A 21,903-nucleotide genomic window follows, 5' to 3' on the forward strand; every position below is an offset into this window, starting at 1 on the left:
TGCCTGATTCCACTTGCAAGACGGATGCCAGCCTGTCGTGGCCTAATCCCCATACTGATACTTGCATTTTATCTACGTTCCCTCTAGAGTTTGCGTTGATAGCAGTCTTAAACAGTCACCGCATTCCATCTCTGAGGTGGTGCAAGTAATCGAATGTGAAATGACTTAGATACATCTAATCTGCATCGTTAGGAGATGTAGGCCACTTGAAAACTCATTTGCAGAAAATCACTTAATGCGTGTAAGAGCTTTACTCGTGTTTGAATTTGGCATTAATCTTACTGCTTTCTGTCTTCATCTAGGATTTATGATCAGAGGAAAATAGATGAAAATGAAAACAATGGCGTGCTGAAGAAGTTCTGTCCTCACCACCTGGTAGGAAGCTGCTTTCATGATGTATTGGAATTGCTTCCCCTAGCCTACCGGTATGAGGGTTAGAGGGGGCTACTCCTCAACCAGTAATGCTTGCAGTATCCCATACACCATCTACACTGCAGGTGTGGCATGGGAAGGTGCATGCTTATGGGCAGGGCTCGACAATTAGGGCAATCTACTTGCCCATGGTGAGTAGATTTTAGTCTGGTGTGGCCACACAGCGCGATCTGCGCATGTGCAGCATGCCAAACCGCGCAGCTGGCAAGCAGGGCTCGCTGCTGCTTGTCAAACCCTGCTTATGGATGGGTCAGAGGTTAGGTACTCTTAGGTGCCTTAACTCATTTCCTTATTCTTGTGGGTTTGTCAGGTTTGGGGTGGGTGGGTATGAAGCAACTCGAATCGCCTCACAGCAAAGCAGCTGGTACATCCTGGTTTCCTAGATTTTAATGATTGGGGGCTGGGCTTTGAAGAGGCGCTCACAGTTGTAGTGGGTAGAAAAGTAGGTCTTATGTGCACAACTTTTGTCAGTCAAGGTTGCATGTTCCCAGCCCCAGCCCATCACGTTTGTATGCCCAGTGCACAGTGATTCTGCTGCTGTTCACATAACTGAAAAGGGCCCCTAAATCTGACACTATGAAGTGTTGATCCAGATCTACTGTACTGTAGGGTCTTGTGTGCAAAAGGAGGGTTGCCAAGGAAATTACACCCAGAGCCTAATTTCAAAGACTTTGTATCTGAAAAATGATGGAGCCAAAGCAATAAACTGTGAGGCACATCTCGCCCTTCGAATGCTGGGCACAACCTTGCACAGATGGGCTAACAGGCTCCATTTTGGAGTCTGTTGTAGAACACAACCGGTTGCTGTCAGGCACCACCATAATACAGTATGGTCAGCATAACCATTAGCATTTGGCAAAGGCAGTCTGACTGGAGCTATCTGGTCCATCCCCTTTGCTTTTAGGTAAACAGCGAGTCCAAAGCTAACATCACATGTCTCGTGTACAGCCACGATGGATCAGGTACGTGAAGCCACCTCCCTCTGCTCGTGTGGGGTCCTCTGAGAATATCATGTCCATGAGTTGAAGGCTTCCTATTGGGACTCCCTGGGTGAGTGGGTGGCATCTTGAGCTGTCCTAAAGGACATCTTGGAGCAGGAGAACCATGTCCCCAAAGCTAAGACTTCACCACCACAGACATCCGCTACCCGGGGTGGGAGGGTGTATGTTGACTAGAGTAAAGGCCTGGGATTTATGGGATCCAGGCTGTGTGCAGATGAGTCAGATTCTTGTGCTCTGGGATGAGTCACAGCTCTGCCTCTGATTCCCTGACAGCTCTGCCTCTGATTCCCTGAGCGTCAAATGGGAAGGACTCCAAACTACCTTCTTTACAAGGCTCGGAGACCCAGCGTAAGAGCAAGGCCTTACATCGGCACCACGTGGGCAGTTCAGTTTAGCCCTAACTCTTGGGCTTAGATAGAGCCTGTTTCGGGCGGCTCCTGGGTAGGGATGTTAAAATTAGTTTAATAAACGAATCGAGTAGTCGATGGAGTTTCCATCTACTGTTTGATTAGTCGATAAGGGTGCTTCCGCTTTGAGCCGGCTGTACATATCAAAGGCGGAAGTTCTGCACGGCGGTTATCAGTCGATTAATCGCTTACATCCCTACTCATGGGTGGTGTGCTGGCACAAGCTGCTGCATAGCTTGTCCATCCTACCCTTTGTTTCAGGGCAGTGACCGTCTAGCATGTTAAAATTGACGGGCTGATGCTTACGATCCTGTGTGCACATCTCTTGTTCTGTGGCAGACCTCTTGGCCAGCTATAATGATGAAGACATCTATCTCTTCAACTCGTCTCACAGCGATGGAGCAGAGTACGTCAAGAGATACAAGGGTCATCGCAATAACGCCACAGGTAAGGACAGGCCATTAATGGGCATCTCTGTCTCCTGCATCCCCAGAATTGTTCACTAACAAGCATGCTCAAGTCCCTTGGCCTCTAAAGTGGCAGGGATGCTTATGCCATTACGAACTGCTAAGGCTTTTCAACTGAGCTCTTTCAGGTTTGCTACATCTGCAATCTCAGCTCTGAAGAGGCTTTGTGGATATTGCGGGCTTGGGCTGAGAGGCTTCTGTAGAACTATGTGGAAAAAAAGATCAATGCCTGTTACTGCCTCTTCCTTTGTCCCTTATTTCACAAGTACCAAATTCACATGCTCAAATCAACTCTGTACAAGCACGAGAGTGAGGTGGGAGGGTGGACAGATCCATGCTGGTAACCTTGGAAACTTGTCGTTTGCCAGGCATAAGGTAAACAGATCTCACCAGGAAAGCTCCATGGACTTTTGAGCTGTCCTTGAGCTCTCTGCTTAAAATCTCTCTCCTTTCAGTGAAGGGTGTGAATTTCTATGGCCCGAAGAGCGAGTTTGTGGTGAGTGGCAGTGACTGTGGACACATCTTCCTATGGGAGAAGTCATCCTGCCAGATTGTGCAGTTCATGGAGGGCGATAAAGGAGGAGTGGTGAGTGCTCTCATCTGTTGTGTGTGTGCCAGATGCCCCAGACCTTTTGCAAAGCCCCCTCTTGTCGGAACTGCTTTGGGCTCCCTCTGCGATAGACAGCGGCTTTGGAGCTGTGGCACGTGGATTCTGATCCAAACAGTGAGGGCAGAATGGGAATTGGGAGATCTGGGTGTCAAGGAGTCGTGGGGGTGGGGGCGGTAATGCTCCGAGAGGCCAGTCCGGAGTCTGGAACAGCGCCTCCTGTTGGAGCACTCTGTTGCCAGGGCAAGAAGCTCACACAACTTCAACCTTCCTGGCTGTGACCTCGGAGCAGTCAACATCCCCATCCACACGGCATGCTCTGCGCAGTGAGTTTCCCTGGACGGGACTCCTGGAGCATTACCGCCCCCACCCCCACGACTCCTTAACACTCAGATCTGCCCTCCCATTCTGCCAGATCTGGGGCTCTGACTTGCTCCACAAGCCAGCTGAGATGGACTCACTTCCAGCTGTATGGCCCCAGCCACGCCCATTGCTCCTTTTCTGGTCTATCTTGCTCCCTGGGCAAGAGGTGTTACCTGGATGCATCCCCCTCCTGGGGCTCAGGCTAGGAAGGGCATCAGCCATGGCTTGCGTACAGGCAGCTGGGCAGTCTTGCCTGCCCCCAGGTGTCAGCAGAAGTCCCATACCCAGTTCCCATCAGGCCTTGGTGCAGCCTTCAGGGAAACTGAAGTACACTCCGTATGGGACAGTAAGTTGCACATACACAAGGTGTATGGCTTTACTGGCTTATTCTGCTGCTGTCTTGCAGGGCACTTCCCTGGGTCTGCAATCTGTGAAGCACTTAGATCTTTGTAGAAATGCCAATTTGAACAGCTCCTTGACCCTCTGCATAAGAATGGCCAAACTGAATCAGACCAGAGGTCCATCTAGCCCCGTATTCTGTCTTCCAACCCAGGCCAATGCCAGGTGCCTCAGGGAATGACCAGGACAGGAAATCATAGAATTAAACATCCCCTGTTGCCCATTCCAGCCCTGGCAGTCTGAGGCTAGGAACACTGAACATAGGGTTGCATCCCTGACAATCTTGGCTAATAGCCATTGATGGACCTAGCCTCCATGAATTTGGCCAAGTATTTTTTAACCCAGTTATAGTCCTGACCTTCACAATATCCTAACATAAGAACGGCCACATTGGGTCAGACCAAAGGACCATCTAGCCCAGTATCCTGTTTTCTGACAGTGGCCAATGCCAGATGCCCCAGAGGGAGTGAACAGAAAGAGGTAATCAAGTGATCCCTCTCCTGTCATCCATTTCCAGCCTCTCACAGAGGCTAGGAACATCATTCCTACCCATTTTGGCTAATAAGTATTGATGGACTTAACCTCTGTGAATTTACCTAGTTCTTTCTTGAATCCTGTGAAAGTCCTGGTCTTCACCACGTCATCTGGCAAAGAGTTCCACAGGTTGACTGCGCACTGTGTTGAACTTTCTTTTGTTTGTTTTTTAAACCTGCTACCTATTAATTTCATCTGGTGACCCCTAGTTATGTTATGGGAACAAGTAAATAACTTTTCCTTATTCACTTTCTCCACACCAGTCATGACTTTATAGACCTCTGTCATATTCCCCCTTAGTCTCCTCTTTTCTAAGCTGAAAAGTCCCAGTATTTTTAATCTCTCTTCATATGGCAGCCATTCCAAACCCCTAATTGTTTTTGTTGATCCTGTGCTAACATGTGCCATAGCTTGAATGTATGTTGCGTGAAGTACGTTGTTACGGTTTTTACACCTGCTGCCTATTAATTTAATTGCATGACCCTGGTTCTTGTGTTATGAGTATAAAACAGCTCTTCCTTATTAACTTTTTCCACACTGTTCACGACTTTGTAGCCCTCAATCATCTCTCCCCTTAGTTGTCTCTTCCAGACTGAAGAGTCCCAGTGTGTTTAATCTCTTCATATGGAAGCTGTTTCATACCCATAATTGCTTTTGTTGCCCTTCTAATCACCCCTTTGATCACTGCATAGCAATCGTTTCTCCTCTTCTCCTCTCCTCTTCCCCCCCCCCCCCCCCCCCCCGGGTCCATGTCGTGCATAACATCTGACAGATGCTCTCCCAAGAGTCTGTCAGCACTGCTTCTGAACTGACATTGCATCGTGTCATAGCATATTGGAGCAGCTAGATAGGGAAAGATTCCTTCTCTTCCTGTGCCCCGGATAAAAGAAAAATCAAGTACTTCTCAGTTGATCATGGTGGCAGTGTCCAGAAATCCTCTGAAGCTTGTAAATCACTGGTAGAGGACAACTTAAAGTCTTTGGCCCTGTTTCCTGCACCTTCTTTCTCTAGGGACTGAGATGTGAAAGACTTGTATCCCGTTTAAAGCAGGCCCTCAGGCTGTTTAGGGACAGGGGTACTTCTGGCTGTGTAGGATAGATCCTGCTACATAGCTAGAATGTTGACTTAGAATTGTGTAGTATTACCCTACCTTTCCAGCCAACCTCCTAACTGTAAGATTTCCATCACTTAACCCTCTCCCTCTGGGAATCTTAAGAGTGCTTCAGAAAATAGCAGAAATATCATTCGCTCCATTTTCCAGACAAAGAAACTAGTGTCCAGAGAAGAAATGACTAACCCAGGTTCACACAGTGAGAGCTGGGAATAGAACTTAGGTCTTCTGACCCCTGATCCATTGTCCTGTTCACTAGATCACCTAACCTCAGCCTGGGAAATCAAATGCCTTCAGCTTTATTTCCCCACAAGCTTCCTGTCTTGAGGGATGTATTTAAGCTATCTTGTTGTCGTTGGCAATCCAAACAGGACTGTGCTGGGCCAGTGCCTGGAGCTTGGGGAGAGAAACTGACCTGGTAATGTAGTTGAGTAGTGACATGCAACTTCAATGGGGAAAAGTCAAATATTCAGGGTTGCATATCTGCTAGTAATTGAGAACTACACTGAGAGACTTACCTGGCAGTATCTCCAGCCAGGGATTTGAATCCGTTATGTTTGGTAAATTTCTAGCTCCATCCAGTCACCTGCTAACCAAATTGCTCACATCTGCCTAACACCCCTATAATCTGTCAGTGGGTTCCCTTTCAGAGGCAGTTTAGCAGAGCTGTGTTCAGAGCTACAACATTGTTTATCCTGTAGTTTAAGCATGGGTCACTGGGAACCACTCAAGAAAACATGGACTCTTCAGAGCAGAAGTGCTCTAAAGAGCGTTGGAATCCTGGCTGTACCTCCTCACGGGCAGCAAATATTCTCCCCCCTTCCCCCCTCCACACACTCCCCCAGCCACGCAATTACAAACAGTGGCACCAGTGAGTGGGGCAGCAGCTGCTAGGAACAAGCCAGGTTCTGGGCTTAGCAAACTGCTGTGATTGCAGATAAAAATTGTGCCCCGTCGGCATCTGTCATTCAGTCCCAGCTCACAGCACAAGCTTATTAGCACATCACTGCTTTGACTCAGAGCCGAGTAGGAAAGGGCCTGAACTGTTCTGCCAGACTGAGCCGGAGCAGTCTGGTACTTGGGTGGATAGCAGCTTTTGGATCTCCGTGCATTGTTGCTAGATGCCCTAAGCATGGAGGCGTCTGTAGTCAATACTCAGGCTTGTTCCTGGCAGGGGCACCACTAATGCATTCCTTCCATTTGTGTGTCTTCTGCTGATGGCTAAGGAAACCAGGGGTTCCTGCTGTGGCATTGGGTCTTGCTTGCTGTCTGGTATGTGCCAGGTGTGGGTTAGTTGTGGCACTTGAACAGGCATGGCAACAAGGGCCAGATAGTGCCACTCTAGGGAGTGAGGCCTGGCTTAGGACAGGAGAGGGCAATAAATTTTTTTCGGGGGGGGGGGGGGACACTCCAAGTTTTTGGAGATGTGGTCAAGGGCCACGCTTTTCTGTGGAGGCAATGTGGGGACTAGGATGGAGGTTGAGTACAGAAGGGCGCACAGGGTAAGGGACTGGGGTGCAGGAGACGATGTGAGGTCTGAGGAGGAGTTTGGAGGAAGGAGGGAGTTGTGACCTGGAGAAGGGGATTTGGATGCAGGGTCTGGGAGGGGGTTTGAGTACAGGAGAGGATTCTTGCCTGGGGCATGGATGGAGGGACGGGGTACAGGGTCTGGGAAGGAGTGGTGACCTGGAGCAGGGGCGTGCAAAGGGTTTGGATGGTTCCCTGGGGGAGGGAGTTGGGGTGCAGGAGGGGCAGAGGTGCCAGTCAGGCTCTGGCTGGAAGGCTCTTACCTAAGCACCCCCTGGCCAGCAGCCTTGCAGCACCCCCTGGCCAGCAGCCCTTCAGCACCCCCAAAGCAGGCTGGGCTCCATGCCTGTTGTAGCCCCAGACTATGTAAAACTGCAGCTGCTTCCTCTACCTGGCTCTCCTCTCTGGGAGGTGGGAGAGGCATGTGCTGCCCCCCTCTCCCCTGCTTGGGCCAATCTCTCAGCTCCTATTGGCCGATTGTTTCTGGCCTCTAGGAACTGAGAGATTAGCGGGGTCAGTTCCTATTGGCCAGTTTCCGGCCAATAAGAGCTGAGGATTGGGCTGGGGGCAGGGAGATCACAAGAAGCCTCTCCCTCCTCCAGGGCAGAGAGGCTCAAGGAGAAGCCCTGCGTTTAAAACAGCAGCTTTTGCGTGCCTGAGGGTCCCAGCAGGGCCGAATCCAGTGGCTTGGTGGGCCGGGTTTGGCCCACAGACTTTTTCCCACCCCGGCAAAGGATAGAAGTGACTAGTTGACTACCTGATAAGCATAAGCTTATTGGATAGTCGAGTAGTTACTCGTCTAGTCACTTCCCCCCTCCCTTGCTCTGTCAGAGAGAGGCAGCAAAGAGGGGGGAGCAGGAACGGGTGCTGGGGGGAGCTGGCTTAAAAGCTGGTTTCCCCCACCAGTACCATCTCCGGAGGGGGGGGGGGTTTGCAAAGGCATCCCTACTGCTGTGCCTCTCCCTTTGAAATGTACAAGAGTGGGTGGCTCTTGTACATTTCAAAGGGAGAGGTGCAGCAGAATAGTGAGCGCCCCCTTATCGAGTAGTGGCTGGAAATTCCTTCAACTACTCGACTTGTTGATCAAAATTTAACCCCGGCTTAGGAGGACCCTCCAGGCCACTTTCTAGAGCTTTCAACCCACAACTTTCTTTAGTGCTTAATGTTGGAGGTCTGAGCGAGCAGAGCAGATTTCACTGGCTCTGTATTTTGAATAGGACCCCAACATGCTTTCCCAGAACACTTCTATTGACACCATGTTGCCACCTAGCAGTGGAGGGCCATTGTGCCCTTCTCCTTCCCCCCTCCAAAACGTACAGGACCATACTTTCAAGTTCCTATGATATTTTTTTTCCATTGGCCTGTCCTTGTTTAGCTTTAATCTGCTCCTGGCAGGAGCTCTGAGCAGTTTGCTGCTACAGTGCTGGACCAACTCTGCTTCCAGTCAGTGCTGTCATGGCCAGTGACTCGCTCAGAGCTCCTACGCAGCTGGAGGCTTGTCAGTGTTTGTTCACCAGCAGGGCAGCAAGTCCTGAGAATCTGTGATCCTCCGTGGAGGCAGTAGCTGTGAAACCATTAACGTACAAGGAATCTTTCTCCTTCTCTCCCTGTAGCGTTGCCTTGTCTGCCCTTCACTTTATGGCAAGGGCTGAGCACCAGACGCGTTTATTCTAGATTGTTGGGAGTGGTCTTCTCTACCAGGCCGCTTGCATGAGACCCACCTAGTCCTACTCTGCAGTTATCTAGCATCTTCTCACCAGGGATCTCTTACAGCCTTACAAATACGGAGAGTCCTTCAACCCTTTACTGCTACCCATAGGACAGCACTACCCAAATCTGTCTCCCTAGGTCCTTACAGTGGTCTGGCTGGACATTCCATTTCGGAAGGCCATCAAAACCATGATCGCAGGTCTCTTTAGTGGCATTCCTTGGTAAACGCCCATTGGAATACAGTGACCTTCCATTCCAGTGTGTCTGTACCAAGAAACAGAACCGGTGCTTTAAAGAGCCTCGCTTCTCGTCCTGTGCTGCCATTTACCCAGCTCCCGTAGCAGGCTTGTTCGCCTTTGCTAACTGTGTGCTGAAGTCATGACAGCCTCTTATCTCCGAAGGTAAAACTCAGATCTGCAACCGCCTTGTTAGCCGGGGGTTAGTGGGCCCACTTTTGGCAGTGATAGGTTCCCACAGCTCCGTAATCCCTTGCCAATCCTGCAGTCCTCCCTGGGCAGAAGTACCACAGCCGGAGGCTGACAGTGTTGTCCTGAGCTTTCTCTTTTCACCGCGTCCCAGCCAGCACATTTCAGGCTCGCTGCCGCACTCCCCATTCAGGCTTTGCAGCCGCGCGAGGAAGGTGGCTACAGCTGGCTCGGCCAATATTCCAACGTTCTAGGCACCAATTTTACATTGGCCCCCAACAGCCCAGGTATGGGAATGGCCCTTTTGTTGGCTGTTCTTACCTCCATGTCAGAGAAGTGCTCCACTGTGTTCTAGAGGAAAATTGACCAGATTGTCCCGGGGTAGCTTGTCTAGAAACACCCGCGTGAGGTGAGCTTGGAGGGCCAGTAATGGGCTTCCAGCCCCTGTCTCTGCACTCTACCCTGTGTAGCTTGCGGACACAATTATAGGTGGGCTACCACAGAGGGCCTCTTGGGCTTAACACTGGGAGTGCGTTCAGCTATGACCTGCCATCTGGTCTTGTACATGCTGCTTCCCCCTTCAACTATGAGCCCAGGCAGCCAAGCCCAGCACTGAAGAGCAGAATCCAGTGTGGCCATCTCAGCAGGGGCTGTTAAGTGGTGAGTTCCTGGACAGCCCTGGGGCGGTGTGGATGGGGAGCAGCGGCTGGGGAGCAGGACTTCAAGTCCTGTCTCGGCTCTGTCGCAGACTTCGCTGGATCAGCCTGGCTGAGTTGTAGACGCTTCTCTGCCTTGTAGGCTGCTGAGGTTTGATGGGCGTCCTGGTGACTTTCTGCGCCTCAGACAGCTTTTTTATCAAGGCAACTGCTGCCCTTCCCATTAGTTTGTCACAGCGGCGACTCTGGGCTACTCCCCTGCCTTACCTGCTCTAGGTTTCTGGGCTGCTGTTCTCTGCTGCTTCCCTTTGCCTCATCCATTCAGCCAGAGCTCCAGAATACACACCCAGCCCGTCCAGAATATGGATGCTGGGCTGTGAATGGAGTACTCCTCTCCAGAGGAGAGGTCCCCGAACTGTGGGGCATGTAGGGGCTTGGGCCAGCCCGCACGGGGCAGGGAGGGAGCAGCATCCGGCCCCACTCCACTCCCAGCTCTGCTTCCACCAGCGCCTGGCTCCAGCCCCACCCTCAGCCTCTGCCCTAGCCACTACTGTGTGGCCCTGGCCTCAGCCTGCTTACCCGTCTGTGTGTCCCCCCTGCCCTCCCATAACCATGGCTCCACTGCTGCCCCGGCTCAGGGAGGATGTGGAGAGGGGTAATGGGAGGGGGGAAGGGGGGAGAATGTGTCTGCCTTACACTGAGTAAATATCGTGACTTCCAGTTGTTTCCTTGGCTCCTACTTCAAAGTTGAGCTGGGGGCCTTGCGAAGGTTTCTGTTCTGAAGCTGGCTCCCCATGGGAGTGAGGTGACCTGTCACGATACTGAGGTGCAGTGGAAGGGGCAGGGAGGCGGAGGAGTTTCATTACTGGGAGCTGCTCAGAACAGCTCACTGAGAATTTTGCAGTGTCCCCAAGTAACGCCCTGCGCTGAAGCAAACCTCAAGGGCTAACTGAGCCAGGCAGAGGGGTTCCTGGTGCAGCAAGTTCTAGCTCCGCTCCTTTCAGTGCAGCACACCTGCCACCCTGCTGCATGTTGGCCCAGACTTGCTCTGCTGCAGATTCCTTGGAGCCTTTGACTGGGACCCAGTCAGCTAGCTGATGCGCTGTGACGTTGGAGCGGCAGCCACCCGTGAGTGATAGGAATGTGCCTTGCATCCCCTTTCGCTCCCTTGTTCATTGCCCTTCCCTCTCCCCCAGTCTTTCCTGCTCGTGGGTGTTCTTGGAAGTAAGGGCCAATGCCAGGGGTTTGAGAGGCTCAGGATGTCTGCATAGCTGGAACACCTGTCAGGGCTGATCGTTATTTGGCAGGCCTCTGTTTTGTGTGTCTGACTGCTGGAGGCACTGGATCCCCTCGCTGGCATGCCAAGTGTGCGAGAGGGAAAGTGACTTGCCAGAGCCCCTGTATGTGCTATAACTGCCCATTTCTGTGTGTGCCAGACTCATTCTCACGTGTCCCGTGGATGCTGGAGAAGATGCAGAACCCACAGAGGGCGAGACCGTGCAGTTAAATATGCGGATGTACTCGACTGCCCGATAAGCCTAAGCTGCTTGGGTAGTTGAGTTGAGTACTTGACTATTCACTTCTCCCTCCCCCTTGCTGCCTTTGATACAGAGGCAGCAAGCGGGAGGGCAGGAGCTGGTGCTGAGGGGAGCCAGCTTAAAAATTGGCTTCCCCTGGCACCATCTCCGTGTTGCCACCTGCTGCTGGGAACAGCATCTGCCTGCGGCCAGCCCAGGCCACTGCGAACAGTCCAGGCTCTACCCCTGCTGTGGCCCTGCAGGAGAGCCGCAGTGGGGGTAGCTAACCAAGACAGAGCACCTTCCTTTATCGCCTAATCTAGTAGTCACGTACAAATTGTTTTGATGACCTGATTAGTCTGTTAGCCGCCTCTTAACATTCTTAGTTGAATCTCCCCCATTGGTGGGGTGCAAGTTAACTTCCCCAAACCTGTGCAGGATTATTCCCAACAAGGCACTGTCTCATGCCTTCTCGAGGCTTGTATTGAGAGTCCCAAGTGATAGATTTTCTGCCACTCCCCAGGAACTCTGTGCTTTGGAACAATACATTTTGCTGTCAGGAAGATGCATGGTTCAATACACAGTATGAAATGCTCCTTGAAATGTTGAATCTTGACTGGGTTTAGAACACTCCCTGACTTGATCACTGATGCTTAATCAAAAAACCCTGTCACTGCTGAAACTGGCTTGTTACTCATGTCCGATATTTCGTTCCCGGTAAGGCTAGCGCTGTAATTACAGCCGCAGTAAATCATAGGAGTGATGCAAAATAAGATGGCCTTTTTTCTATGCCTAAAGACCTAATCCAGGTGTCTGATATCACTGAAACACAAAGCCAGTCTTTTCAGTGGGCTGACTCGGTGACTGCCTTTCAGAGACCATCCTTTGTCGTGAATGTGCAGGTATCTATTTCTAGTTCTTCCCCGTTGATGCTGGCTCATGACAGCACTCTGAGCTCTCTGGAGGTGCGTGTTACTAGACCGAGGTTTGGCTTGTTTAGAAAGTAGAGCCTTGCTTGTTGCTTTCACTGCTTGACCACGCTTAGTGGCAGGGTCCCATGGCTGGATGTGCATTTTTGTCGCGTTACAACCACCATGCACCCTGCAGTCCTGCAGGTGGGTGTTAAGTGGGCACCGGGTGGATTCTGAATTTGAATGAAACTCTCTTGAATAAAGCAGATGCTAGTGGAGCTGAGTTTTTGCTGATCTTTCTAGCCCAGTGATTCCCAACTTGTGGCCCATGGACCCTTGAGGAGGGTCCACGAGGGCACTTCAGGGGAATTGTGGAAAGTTTTTAAAAGTAAGGATTGAGCCCATTGCTGTCCTGTCTCTCTCCCCCCCGCTCTATGGGTCATGGCTTGCTTTTGATCTTATTCCCCAGGCACTAAGGGAGTGAGGGGAAGGTGCTTGCATCCTGTACATGCCTTACTCACCAGCCAGGCATGAGAGGCATGCAAGCACTTTTTCCCACACTCCCTTAGCTTCTGGAGAACGGGATCAAAAGCAAGTCATGTTGCAGTGTGCATGGCTGCTGTCCCCTGCACTCCCGAAATTCCACCCTTGAGCTGGCAGCTCTAGAACTCCCTTTGGCCACAAGAGCCCCCTCGCTCTGCAGATGGGTAGGGGATGGGAGCTGAGGAAGCAGTGTGGGTGAATGGCAGCCATTGGGACCCAAGAAGCTCCGTGCCCTGCAATCCTGCATGTCCCTCAGCCCACGCTGAAGCTGACAAGCTGCGACTGTCCTCTGGAATTGGCTTATAAATGGGTCGGTCACTTTTACCCTTTTTTCCCCTCTTTTGAATATGTCACCCTGCTCTTAACCGTTCAAGAGCAATTAGAGTGGCGGGAAGGGGTTAGGTGGGCTGTTGGCTCCACCTATCCATTTTTGCTAATATCTTTTTACTCAATAAAATCGTATGGCACCTCTGAGTTGGTACATTCCAACATGGACAAGCTGTATGATCTCTGTGCTGCTATATTGTGTAGATGACACGAACTCTTACACATTTCACATGATTATCAGGCAATGGAATGTTTGGAAACAGCTGTATTGTTTGGAGGGGCTGTAAAATTGTAATAGATTGTAAAGGGGTCCGTGTGCTCAAGAGAGGCTGGGAACCACTGCTCTAGTCCCTACCTGGACCAGGTCCGCGTTATCCAGCTAGCAACGCTAGTCTGTGTGGCCAAGCAGGGCCTGTCCGGTAAGCGCTGCTCTTAAGTTGGTTCTGTCTTTGATTTGCCTGAATGATGCATTATCTCTGCACCTCTAGCCAGAGAGCTGACTCAGCATTTCAGTTGTGGTGGAGAGAGACTCTGATTTTAATACTTAGGGTTAAACTAATTGCCAGATCAGTTAGCTTGTTTTGCTGTCTCTTGTAGCCTAATTTTGAATCTGGAGATCTGGGCTAAAGACTTGTTTCCAGGCAACTTGCACGAAGCGATCAAGCTTCGGCTTCTACCGTTGCATTTGCTATTCAGTGTGTACTTCATCTCCCCTGTTCTTGAGCTAATTCACCAGCGTGTTGAATAGTCTCCTCTGGGCTCTAGCCTACCCCTCCTTTGTCACCACAGGAGACGTGTGATCTTGCATGCCTGCTGGTTGGAATTCAGTTGTCTTATGAATTATTGAAGATGTACCAAACGGTTTGGGAAGAACTTAATTGGCAAGCGTTAACTCCCCTTAAGCTATGTCTCTCCCTATTTCTGTCTGCTGCCTCCCTTCTTTTTGGGTGTCTGGAAATCGGAGTTCCTTACTGTCAGCTAGAGCAGCTCTAGGAGCAAACAGACTTCCCCATGGAATGGGCCTGAAACATTCACAAGTGGAAGCGGCTTCCCCAGTGTCGTGCTAGAAATAGGAATGTTAACATGTAGTCGAGACCACGATTAACTGATAAACCAAGGCCTTCATCTTATTGACTGCAGGCATCCTCCTCCCACCACCCACTGCTTCTGTATCAGAGGTAGCAAGGAGGGAGAGCGGACTCCCCACTCGCACCAGATCCACAGAGCTGCCTGTGAGAGAAAGGCAGCAGGTTGTGGGGAGGTAGGGGGGAGCAGATATACATGGAGAGCCGGCTTTTAGGTCACTCTCTTTGTGTGCTGGCTCCATGAAGCCACTCCCAACGCTGCTGTGTATCAGAGGCAGCAGCTGGAGTGTGGGGGGCAGGGGAGGCTGCCACGGAGCAGCCTCTGTCCTCAGTGGGCCCAGGCTCGCTGTGGGGGGAGGCTGCTCCGTGAGATGCTGGCACAGTCTTTGTCTGCAGAGAGCTCGGTCCTTCCTCCCTCCCTCCCTCCCTCCAGACTTAGGCTGTTGCCGCTGTAGTGCGGGGTGACGGGGCTTCCCCAGGATTGGGGCCGGAAGCGCACTCGCTGCCAGCCCCACCCCCGGGGACTATCGAATGGTCATACAACCACGAATACTATGTGCAAGTTACATGACTCTTCTGTTAATCACGATCGAACATCCCTAGCTAGAAATAATTTTCACCAAGGCCTCTGACTAATCCCAGTAGAAAGTCAGAGCAGCCTTTCGCAGCGTCCCTGAGAAGAAGCTGTTTCAGCACCTCTTTTTGCTAATCACGTGCAGGGACACAGTCTTGCTCCAGCGCACCAAGCCTGTGAGTCAGCCAGCGACAGCTGTAGTCTGCAGAGAGTGAATAGCTGTGCTTATGCCCTTACTGTGTAGGGCACTTCCCGTGTCCTCTGCACTCTGCAGACAGTTAACGACTTGAGTCTCCTGCTGGCCTGCAGTAGGACAGATGGGGAAACTGAGGCACGAAGGTCCGGCGGCTTGGCCAGGGTCATGGAGCAGGGTGGTAGCATAGGTGGGAGTAGAATCTAGATCTGCAATTGTAATGCTGGGGCTTGTTCTGCCTACGAGCGTGCTCGGCGCTGCACAGCTTATCTGTTGATCTCGGGGCATGTTGGAATAGGACATGTTGAGTAGTGCTGACTCCAGGTTACAGATGGGGAAGTCAAGTCACAGCGTGGAATTGACTTTCCCATGGTCCCCAAGTCGGTGGCAGAGCCAAGATTAGACCAGGAGGGTCTGTGCCTGGGTGCAGTCTCCAATATACAGTATCCTGGGGAGGGGGGAGAATCTGCCTCCATCCTCTTCCTCAACTGTGCTGCCTTCGCTGGCTCTGCCCACCAGCCTGCTCTCACTCCAAGACTGTTTCCACTGCAGGTAAATTGCCTGGAGCCTCACCCTCACCTTCCCGTCCTGGCCACCAGCGGGCTGGATCACGATGTCAAGATCTGGGCACCGACCGCGGAGGCGCCCACTGAGCTCGCTGGACTGAAGGAGGTGAGAGCTGGTGGTGACTGGTGATGCACACGCCCCTGGGTGCTGGCCTGCTGCTTGCGTGGCCCTTGGGATGAATTGTCATAAGAACAGAGCAGCCGGCCTGGGTCAGCCCAGGGTCCCATCTCCCCCAGCGTCCTGGCTTCCGACAGCGCCCGATGCCGCGTGATTCGGTGGGAAAGGACAGAGCAGGCTGCCACTGAGCGATCCCGCCCTGTCTCTTAGATGACCCCTTGACCTTCCAAGTCACCAGCTGCCACTGGCGTCTGTTGTGTTGGGAGCCTTGAGTCGGCAGGGCGGCCAGGTAGCGACAGTCCCGTACCAGCAGCACCCAGGCAGGGTTCGGATGGGAGATATCCCAGAACCGCCCCGATGGCACAGGTGGCCCAGCCCTGGCGCTCTCCAGTGACTCTCTGCCCGCCACTCCGCACACTGTGGGGCCATGCTGTGAGAAGGGCAGTCCCTCGGGACGGGTACAACCAAAGGGCCTGCCCAGTCGGATCCCTGAGCTGCCCGAATGCTTGTCAGACGTGGCCGTTCCGCTTCCCGGGACACTGGTGAGATGTTCACGTCCAGTCCCTCCTGCCCTGCCCTGTGTCCGGGGATGTAACAGACGTGTGTTTGTGCAAACATGTCACTGGTGGCTTTTTTAGCGCTTACGTGTTCACGTGCGGGGGCCAGGCAGGAGTCGGTGCTTGCCTGCATCTCTTTACTGCTGCCTCTGGGAGGCAGCCGGGATTAGGGGGAGAGAGCAGCTCTGTGGGAGTCTGTATGTGTACGGGCTCCTGCCAGCCCCTCTCCCCCATCCTGTCTATCAGAGGGCAGGGGCACGGTGGATCTGCAGGAGCTGGCTTAAAAGTTAGGCTTCAGTTAGGATTAACTGAAGAGCCCAGGCTTATTGGTTAATCATGTAAACGGCGACATGCTCCCTTCCTGCTGGCGACCTCCCTGAGTTGGCTGCCGTAATGCTGGGGAAGGCTGAGGGATCTCTGACAGGACTGCAGCCTGATCCCTCCAGAGCTGTGTGCGCTTGGGCCAGCTGCTGTGCTTTTCAGTCAGTCTTGCTTGGCTGCCCTGCGCTCTGCCAGGAGGGGGCTGGAGAAGCGGGTTAGGGAGGGACTTGCCCCGGGGCAGCTGCTGCACGTCCCCTGCCAAGCTGGGCGAATAGCGTTGGGAAGTGGAATCCTCTGTCCAGCTGGCGCTGCTCTCCCAGCAGCGGCCGAGGAGCTGCGTGTGGAGAGCATCCTCCGCCTGGGAAGGAGAGGCCAGCCACGTGGCACTTCCTGCCTCGATCCCAGCCCCGGCTTGGTGGCACCCGAAGTCCGAGGCAGCTGGCTGCTCTCCTTCCCTGGCACTGTCTGGATCACGGTGCTCGGGCTGATGCCCTCGTGGCGGGGCTAGTCCCGTGGCAGGATGAAGGGCTGCTTGGTCTGGGGCCACGACCTTCTGCCTCGTCACTTTCCTGCGGCGCTTTGGTTTCTAGGTGATCAAGAAGAACAAGCGGGAGCGGGACGAGGACAGCTTGCACCACACCGACCTGTTCGACAGCCACATGCTGTGGTTCCTCATGCACCACCTCCGACAGAGACGCCATCACAGGGTAGGTGTCCATCCCACTTGCCTGGGCTTTCTGGTCGGCCCTAGCCAGGAGGGATCTGAACATTTGCCTGTCCCCGTGGCCCTGCTGAGTGGCAGGTGCTTTCTGTGTCTCGCCCCAGCACGTGGGGAGCAGAGAAGGACCAAGGCGGCTTCTGACTTGGCCGACTCTCCTCCTCCTTCCCAGGCTTTTCCTGCTCCCCTGCATGAGCCTGCCTAGGAGACGGGGTCTGTGCTGCCCTGTGTGGAACAGCTGGATTCTCCGTCTCCTGCAAGGCCACATTGGCTGGTGCCCAGAGCACGGGGCTCCGAAGGTTCTTTTCCTGGCTTGGCCATTAACTGTCAGAGGAGGAAAGCTGGGTTCTTTCCATTAAAGCTCCAGCCAGCTGGGCCAGCCTCCTGTGACTCCCCATCTCCTCTGCAAACCCGGCCCCCTTGTCTCCTTGGCTTGTTTGCCCTTCGTAGGCGGCGGCAGGCCTTGCTGTCTGCTGAGGGCGCTGAGCTGAAGGGGACGGGCTGACCTCCTGTTCTTTGGTTTGGCAGCGCCGAAGAGAACCCGGAGCAACAGACGGTGACTCGGACGAGTCCCCCAGCTCCTCTGACACCTCGGACGACGAAGAGGAGGGTCCAGACCGGGTGCAGTGCATGCCTTCATGAGACCGCCAAGGCCGCAGAACCCGTGAAGGGTGGGGTGAAGGGAGGAGACACACACATCTCTACTAACAAACACCTTCAGCTTTTTATTGGAATGTTAAGGAACCCCCCAGCTCCTCACCCCCCACCTCCCTGGGGCGACCAGCCTAGCAAGATTGCACTTTGGACTCGCCTTTGCTTGTGGGGCTCTAGGAGCCCTGGCCGGGAAGGGGTGGGGGGCGGAGTGTCAGAGAACCCTGCATTAAGAGACAGAGCATTAGACCCTGTGTGGCACGGCCTGTGGAGAGGAGGCCTGTGCTGTTTGGGTACTAGAAGATTTTTCTGGAGGAGGGTGCACTTGGCTTCCACGCCAGCCTCCTCCCAAGAGCTTCTCTTGAGCCTGCGTTGAGTTGTTTGGTTTTTCCTTCCTCTTCTCGAGCTGTTGGTGTGAGCCCGAGAGGCATTCTGCAAGCTTGTGCTTTGGGGGCAGGGTCCCGTGCGACTCTCTTGGTTTGGTTTTGCCCCTCCAGCCGAGAGAGCTTTGACTCTGCTTCTCTCCAACTGGGGCCTTCCCTCCTTTCCGTGTTGGGTTCCTCCTCCCTCCCCGTGCTCCCTGACCTAAAAGTCTCCACAGAGCTTGTGTTTGGGATCCCTCCTGCAGAACCTGTTGTCATGCCTACTTCCCACCCCATCCTCCCCCAGCCCGGGGGGCTTGCGAAGAGATGCTTGCCTAGTTTGTACATATCAGTGATTTGCACTTGGTTTTGCTCCTTCTCCTGACCCCCTCGAACAATAACACAGAGAGCGAGGGCTCGGCATGAGACTCCAGCGGAGGGGGCACGTTTGCCAGAGGAAGGGCAGCAGGATCAGCCTCTTCACGGAGAGGGGAGAAAAGGAAGGCCCTTTAATTTTCTGTTACTTTTAAGAAAATCTCTTGTTTTGGGAGCTGTGGCCAGGAGTTGCCCCATCACTGTTTAGAGGCCTAATTTTATATCTATTAAACACCAACCGAACCAAATTGAACTTGGATGTTATCAAGTTAAAATTATTGTCAAAGTTGAAATATATATTATATATAAATGCAATAAAAAATTGAGAGCTCGCCCGTGGAGCCTGAGCGGCAGTGCGGGGGGCGGCGGGGGTCTGAGTGTCGCTTCCAAAGCAGGCTGGATGCCCAGCTGGGGCACGTGCTTCTGCTTCTCCTTAGTGGCCGAGCAGGCGCTGCTCCCTGTTGAGGGTGCCGATGTGGCCCCGGCTGGAGCAGGATTGGGCCCCTGTGTGTGCCTTGGTGGGAGCTTGGAGGCTGCCTGGGTCCCCCAAGGCCAGTTCCCTGGTGGGCTGGGAGCAGAACAGCCCCATGGAGCACTGGGGAGGTGCCTCCCCCTGCTGTGTAGAGTGCCCTCTTCTCTTCAGGGCTGCCCTTGAGAGAGCGGGGGGCCTCGAGTAGACACCCACCCCTTCTGCTCTCCTCCCCCAGGACAATGGGTCCCTCTAGTCCAGCTGCCCTAGGGCTGGGAATTGTCCCCTGGGGTGTTCACTGCCTGGAATCCCAGCTGGGCCCTTCTTGGGCTCGCCACCCTGCACCAGGGCAGGGGCAGAGCCCAGTGCTCTGTTAGCATCTCCTGCCTCTTGCCCTTAATGGCATGGAGGGAGGAGAGATGGCTGGGGCTTGTCAACATCCTGCCCTCTCCCAGTGCGTGGGGCTGCCCTGCAGGTCCCTGGCAGCTGGAGCTTGTGCTGGGCAGAGCCTGGCAAGTGAGGCCCAAAGGGGCAGGAGCAATGCGGCCCCTTCCAGCATTTCCCCCTCGCCAGCTCTCGGAAGGGGGCTCTCCTGGTGCCTCTCTAATAATTGGGTGTAGGAAGGTCTGGGCAGCTGCCCCACTCCCATGTCGTCAAGCCCAGGCAGGGTGAGATGCTGCTGGTCCCTGCTGGGTGATGCCCTGCCCCTCCCTGGGGAGCTGGCTCACCTAGTCTTAGGCCTCCCTGGTCCCGGGGAGGTGTGGCCAGTGGATCCTGCCCCACCCCCAGCACCTGCTTGGTGCCAGGTGCTGGATTGTGCCCTAGGCTGGGGCCAGGGTGCCCAGCAGGAGCTGAGTGGCCTGCTGGAGGCAGGACTGGCCCTTGGCACACAGGAGTAAGTTTGGGGGGGGGCTTCCCTGGATTCGCTTGGTCCTGTTCTCTCTCCCTAGGCTGGGCTCTGGGAGTTTGTATTTAAAAGCCTTTAACAGCTGCCAGGCCCTGCCACTTGCCTTCCTCTCCTGCGCCAGGCTCCTGCTGCCTGCCAGGGCTTGGCCTGGCCTGCGGGGGTCTGGGCCAGGCGCATGGCCCCTGCCTGTCGCCATATAGCCCTGCCAAGGGCCAGGGCAAGAACTGTTCTGCTGCCTGGGCTTTGCCACCCCCGACTTCCCCAGGGGAGCAGCCAGGGCTTCCCTGCTGGACCACCCCTTTGGCTTCTGGGTGTGTGAGAGCAGAAGCTCCATGGATCTGAGCACCAGGGTTGTCTCGTCTCCTCTCCTCCCCCCCCCCCCCCCCCCCCCCCCCGCCAGAGCAGCTAGGGCCAGCTATAGCATCCTGGGTTGGTGCCCTAGCTCTGTGCCCTGAAAACTGGCTGCACATTTCCCCCTCCGCTGTCAGGGATGAGCACAGGGCTCTCCCTTCTTCCCTCAGCTGGGCCTAGTCCCACTCACCCTAGGCCATGCCCCTCCAAGGCCCTGTGCCCAGCCAGGGCTGGCTAGTACATAAGGGGCCCTGCCAGCTGCTGCCTCCTGCACAGTGTCTGGTCTGGAGGGGTGGATGGCTAGTGATTTGTTCTCCCTGGGCCACTAGGCAGCACTACCGTCTCCTCCCTCAGCATTTCTCTCCCAACCCCCTCAACCTCTGCTCTTCAGGGCAGGGTGCTGCCTGCCTCACTTGTCCCACCTTGGCTGGCCCTGGTCTCTCCAGTCTGTTCAAGTCCCTGCCCCATTCCCTAGCCTCAGTTTCCCCCTTCCTACATGGGATGGGAAGGGCTGTGGGCTGCTGAGCCAAGGGGGCTGCAGCCTTAGCATGGGGCAGCTGGCCTGCAGCTTCTACCTTTCCTACCCCTCCAGCTGGCTCCTCCCCCACTGTTCTTGGGGGCTTGGCTAGGCTCTTTACTCCCTAAATTGCCGGGGAGTTGGGGCAACTGGAAAGATGGGGGGGGGGGAAGGAAACAGGCCCAAGCAAAGTTGACCTGGGCTAAGGCTACTTTTGATGGAGCTAGCGCTGCAGCCCAGGGCCCTGCTACTGGAGACACAGTCCTGCTGCCAGCACCAGTGGGAGCCTGTAGCCCTAATGCATGCACCTTCCCTCCTGTTCTCTCCCCTCTGCTCTGCCCAAACCCTGGAGGTTCCTTGTTACTCCCCAGTGGCTGAACCTTGGAGCCAGGGCCTGGGGTCTGTTCCTGCCTGGGCGTTAATTGGCTGCAGAAGCTGCTGCTGGTGCTGCGGTCCTGGGCTTGTAGGGCACGGCTACAGCTGCAGACCCTGCCAGGGGCTCGGCTGGGCAGTGCCGTTGCTCCTTCCCTCAGTCCTAATGCGCTCGAGCCATCCGTGGCCCTGTGTGCTGTTGGGGGGTCTGCAGCACCTGGCCCTGAGCCCTTTGGCAGAATCCTGCTGCTGCTGCTAGGAATCCCAGGGCTGGGGGAGCCAGGTTGCTGCTGCAGGCGTGTGGGCAGGGCCAGGCCTTGGTCTGGACCCGGCCTCTGCAGCCTTTCTCTTGGCACGCTCTCTGGTGTCTTTCAGCTTTGTCCCTTCGCCGCCTGCTGCAGCCATCCCTCCTCCCAGCCCTGGCTTTGCTGTGGGCTGTTCCCTCGGTCCTGGCGTCTTCCCTGGTTCCATCGATTGGCTAAACGGCGGGAGCGTCTCCTGGGACCATAGCGCTGCTTGGTCATCCTGCGCCAGCACTCGGGGACAGGGATGTACTGTCTGCCCCTGCCCAAGGAGAGCTCTGCGAGAGCCTGGCCCCAAGGGAGGGACAGGGCTGAGCCGCTTGGCAGGTGCTGCCGGGACTTGGCAAACCAACCGCACACCCAGGTCAGACGGGAACCCTCACAAACACTGGAGACAGAGAAAGGTCTGTGCCCTGGAGCCTCCGGAACTACCTGCCACTGGAGGCTGGTGTCCACATACTGGCGCTGCTAGTTGTGTAGGTCACAAGAACGTTCACGTGCACCTCAGACACGATCCTGGGCTGGAGG

The 21,903-nt window shown here is 54.4% G+C and overlaps 1 protein-coding gene across 4 annotated transcripts in view; it reads left to right on the forward strand.

Moving 5' to 3' along the window:
• Positions 1 to 18,792, forward strand: part of DCAF8 (DDB1 and CUL4 associated factor 8) — a 56,094-nt gene extending 37,302 nt beyond the window's left edge. For all 4 annotated transcript variants that reach the window (XM_075907236.2, XM_075907237.2, XM_075907235.2 and 1 more), the window contains 7 exons: positions 303 to 375; positions 1,337 to 1,394; positions 2,180 to 2,287; positions 2,763 to 2,893; positions 15,342 to 15,461; positions 16,942 to 17,058; positions 17,598 to 18,792. In XM_075907236.2, coding sequence (XP_075763351.1) covers positions 303 to 375; positions 1,337 to 1,394; positions 2,180 to 2,287; positions 2,763 to 2,893; positions 15,342 to 15,461; positions 16,942 to 17,058; positions 17,598 to 17,711 — 721 coding nt within the window. In that variant the 3' untranslated portion in view covers positions 17,712 to 18,792. The remainder of the gene's footprint in view (positions 1 to 302; positions 376 to 1,336; positions 1,395 to 2,179; positions 2,288 to 2,762; positions 2,894 to 15,341; positions 15,462 to 16,941; positions 17,059 to 17,597) is intronic.
• Positions 18,793 to 21,903: the final 3,111 nt, after the last annotated feature.

Source organism: Pelodiscus sinensis, chromosome 22 (genome assembly GCF_052426305.1).
Source record: "Pelodiscus sinensis isolate ZL-2025 chromosome 22, ASM5242630v1, whole genome shotgun sequence".
Taxonomy (NCBI): Eukaryota; Metazoa; Chordata; order Testudines; family Trionychidae; genus Pelodiscus; species Pelodiscus sinensis.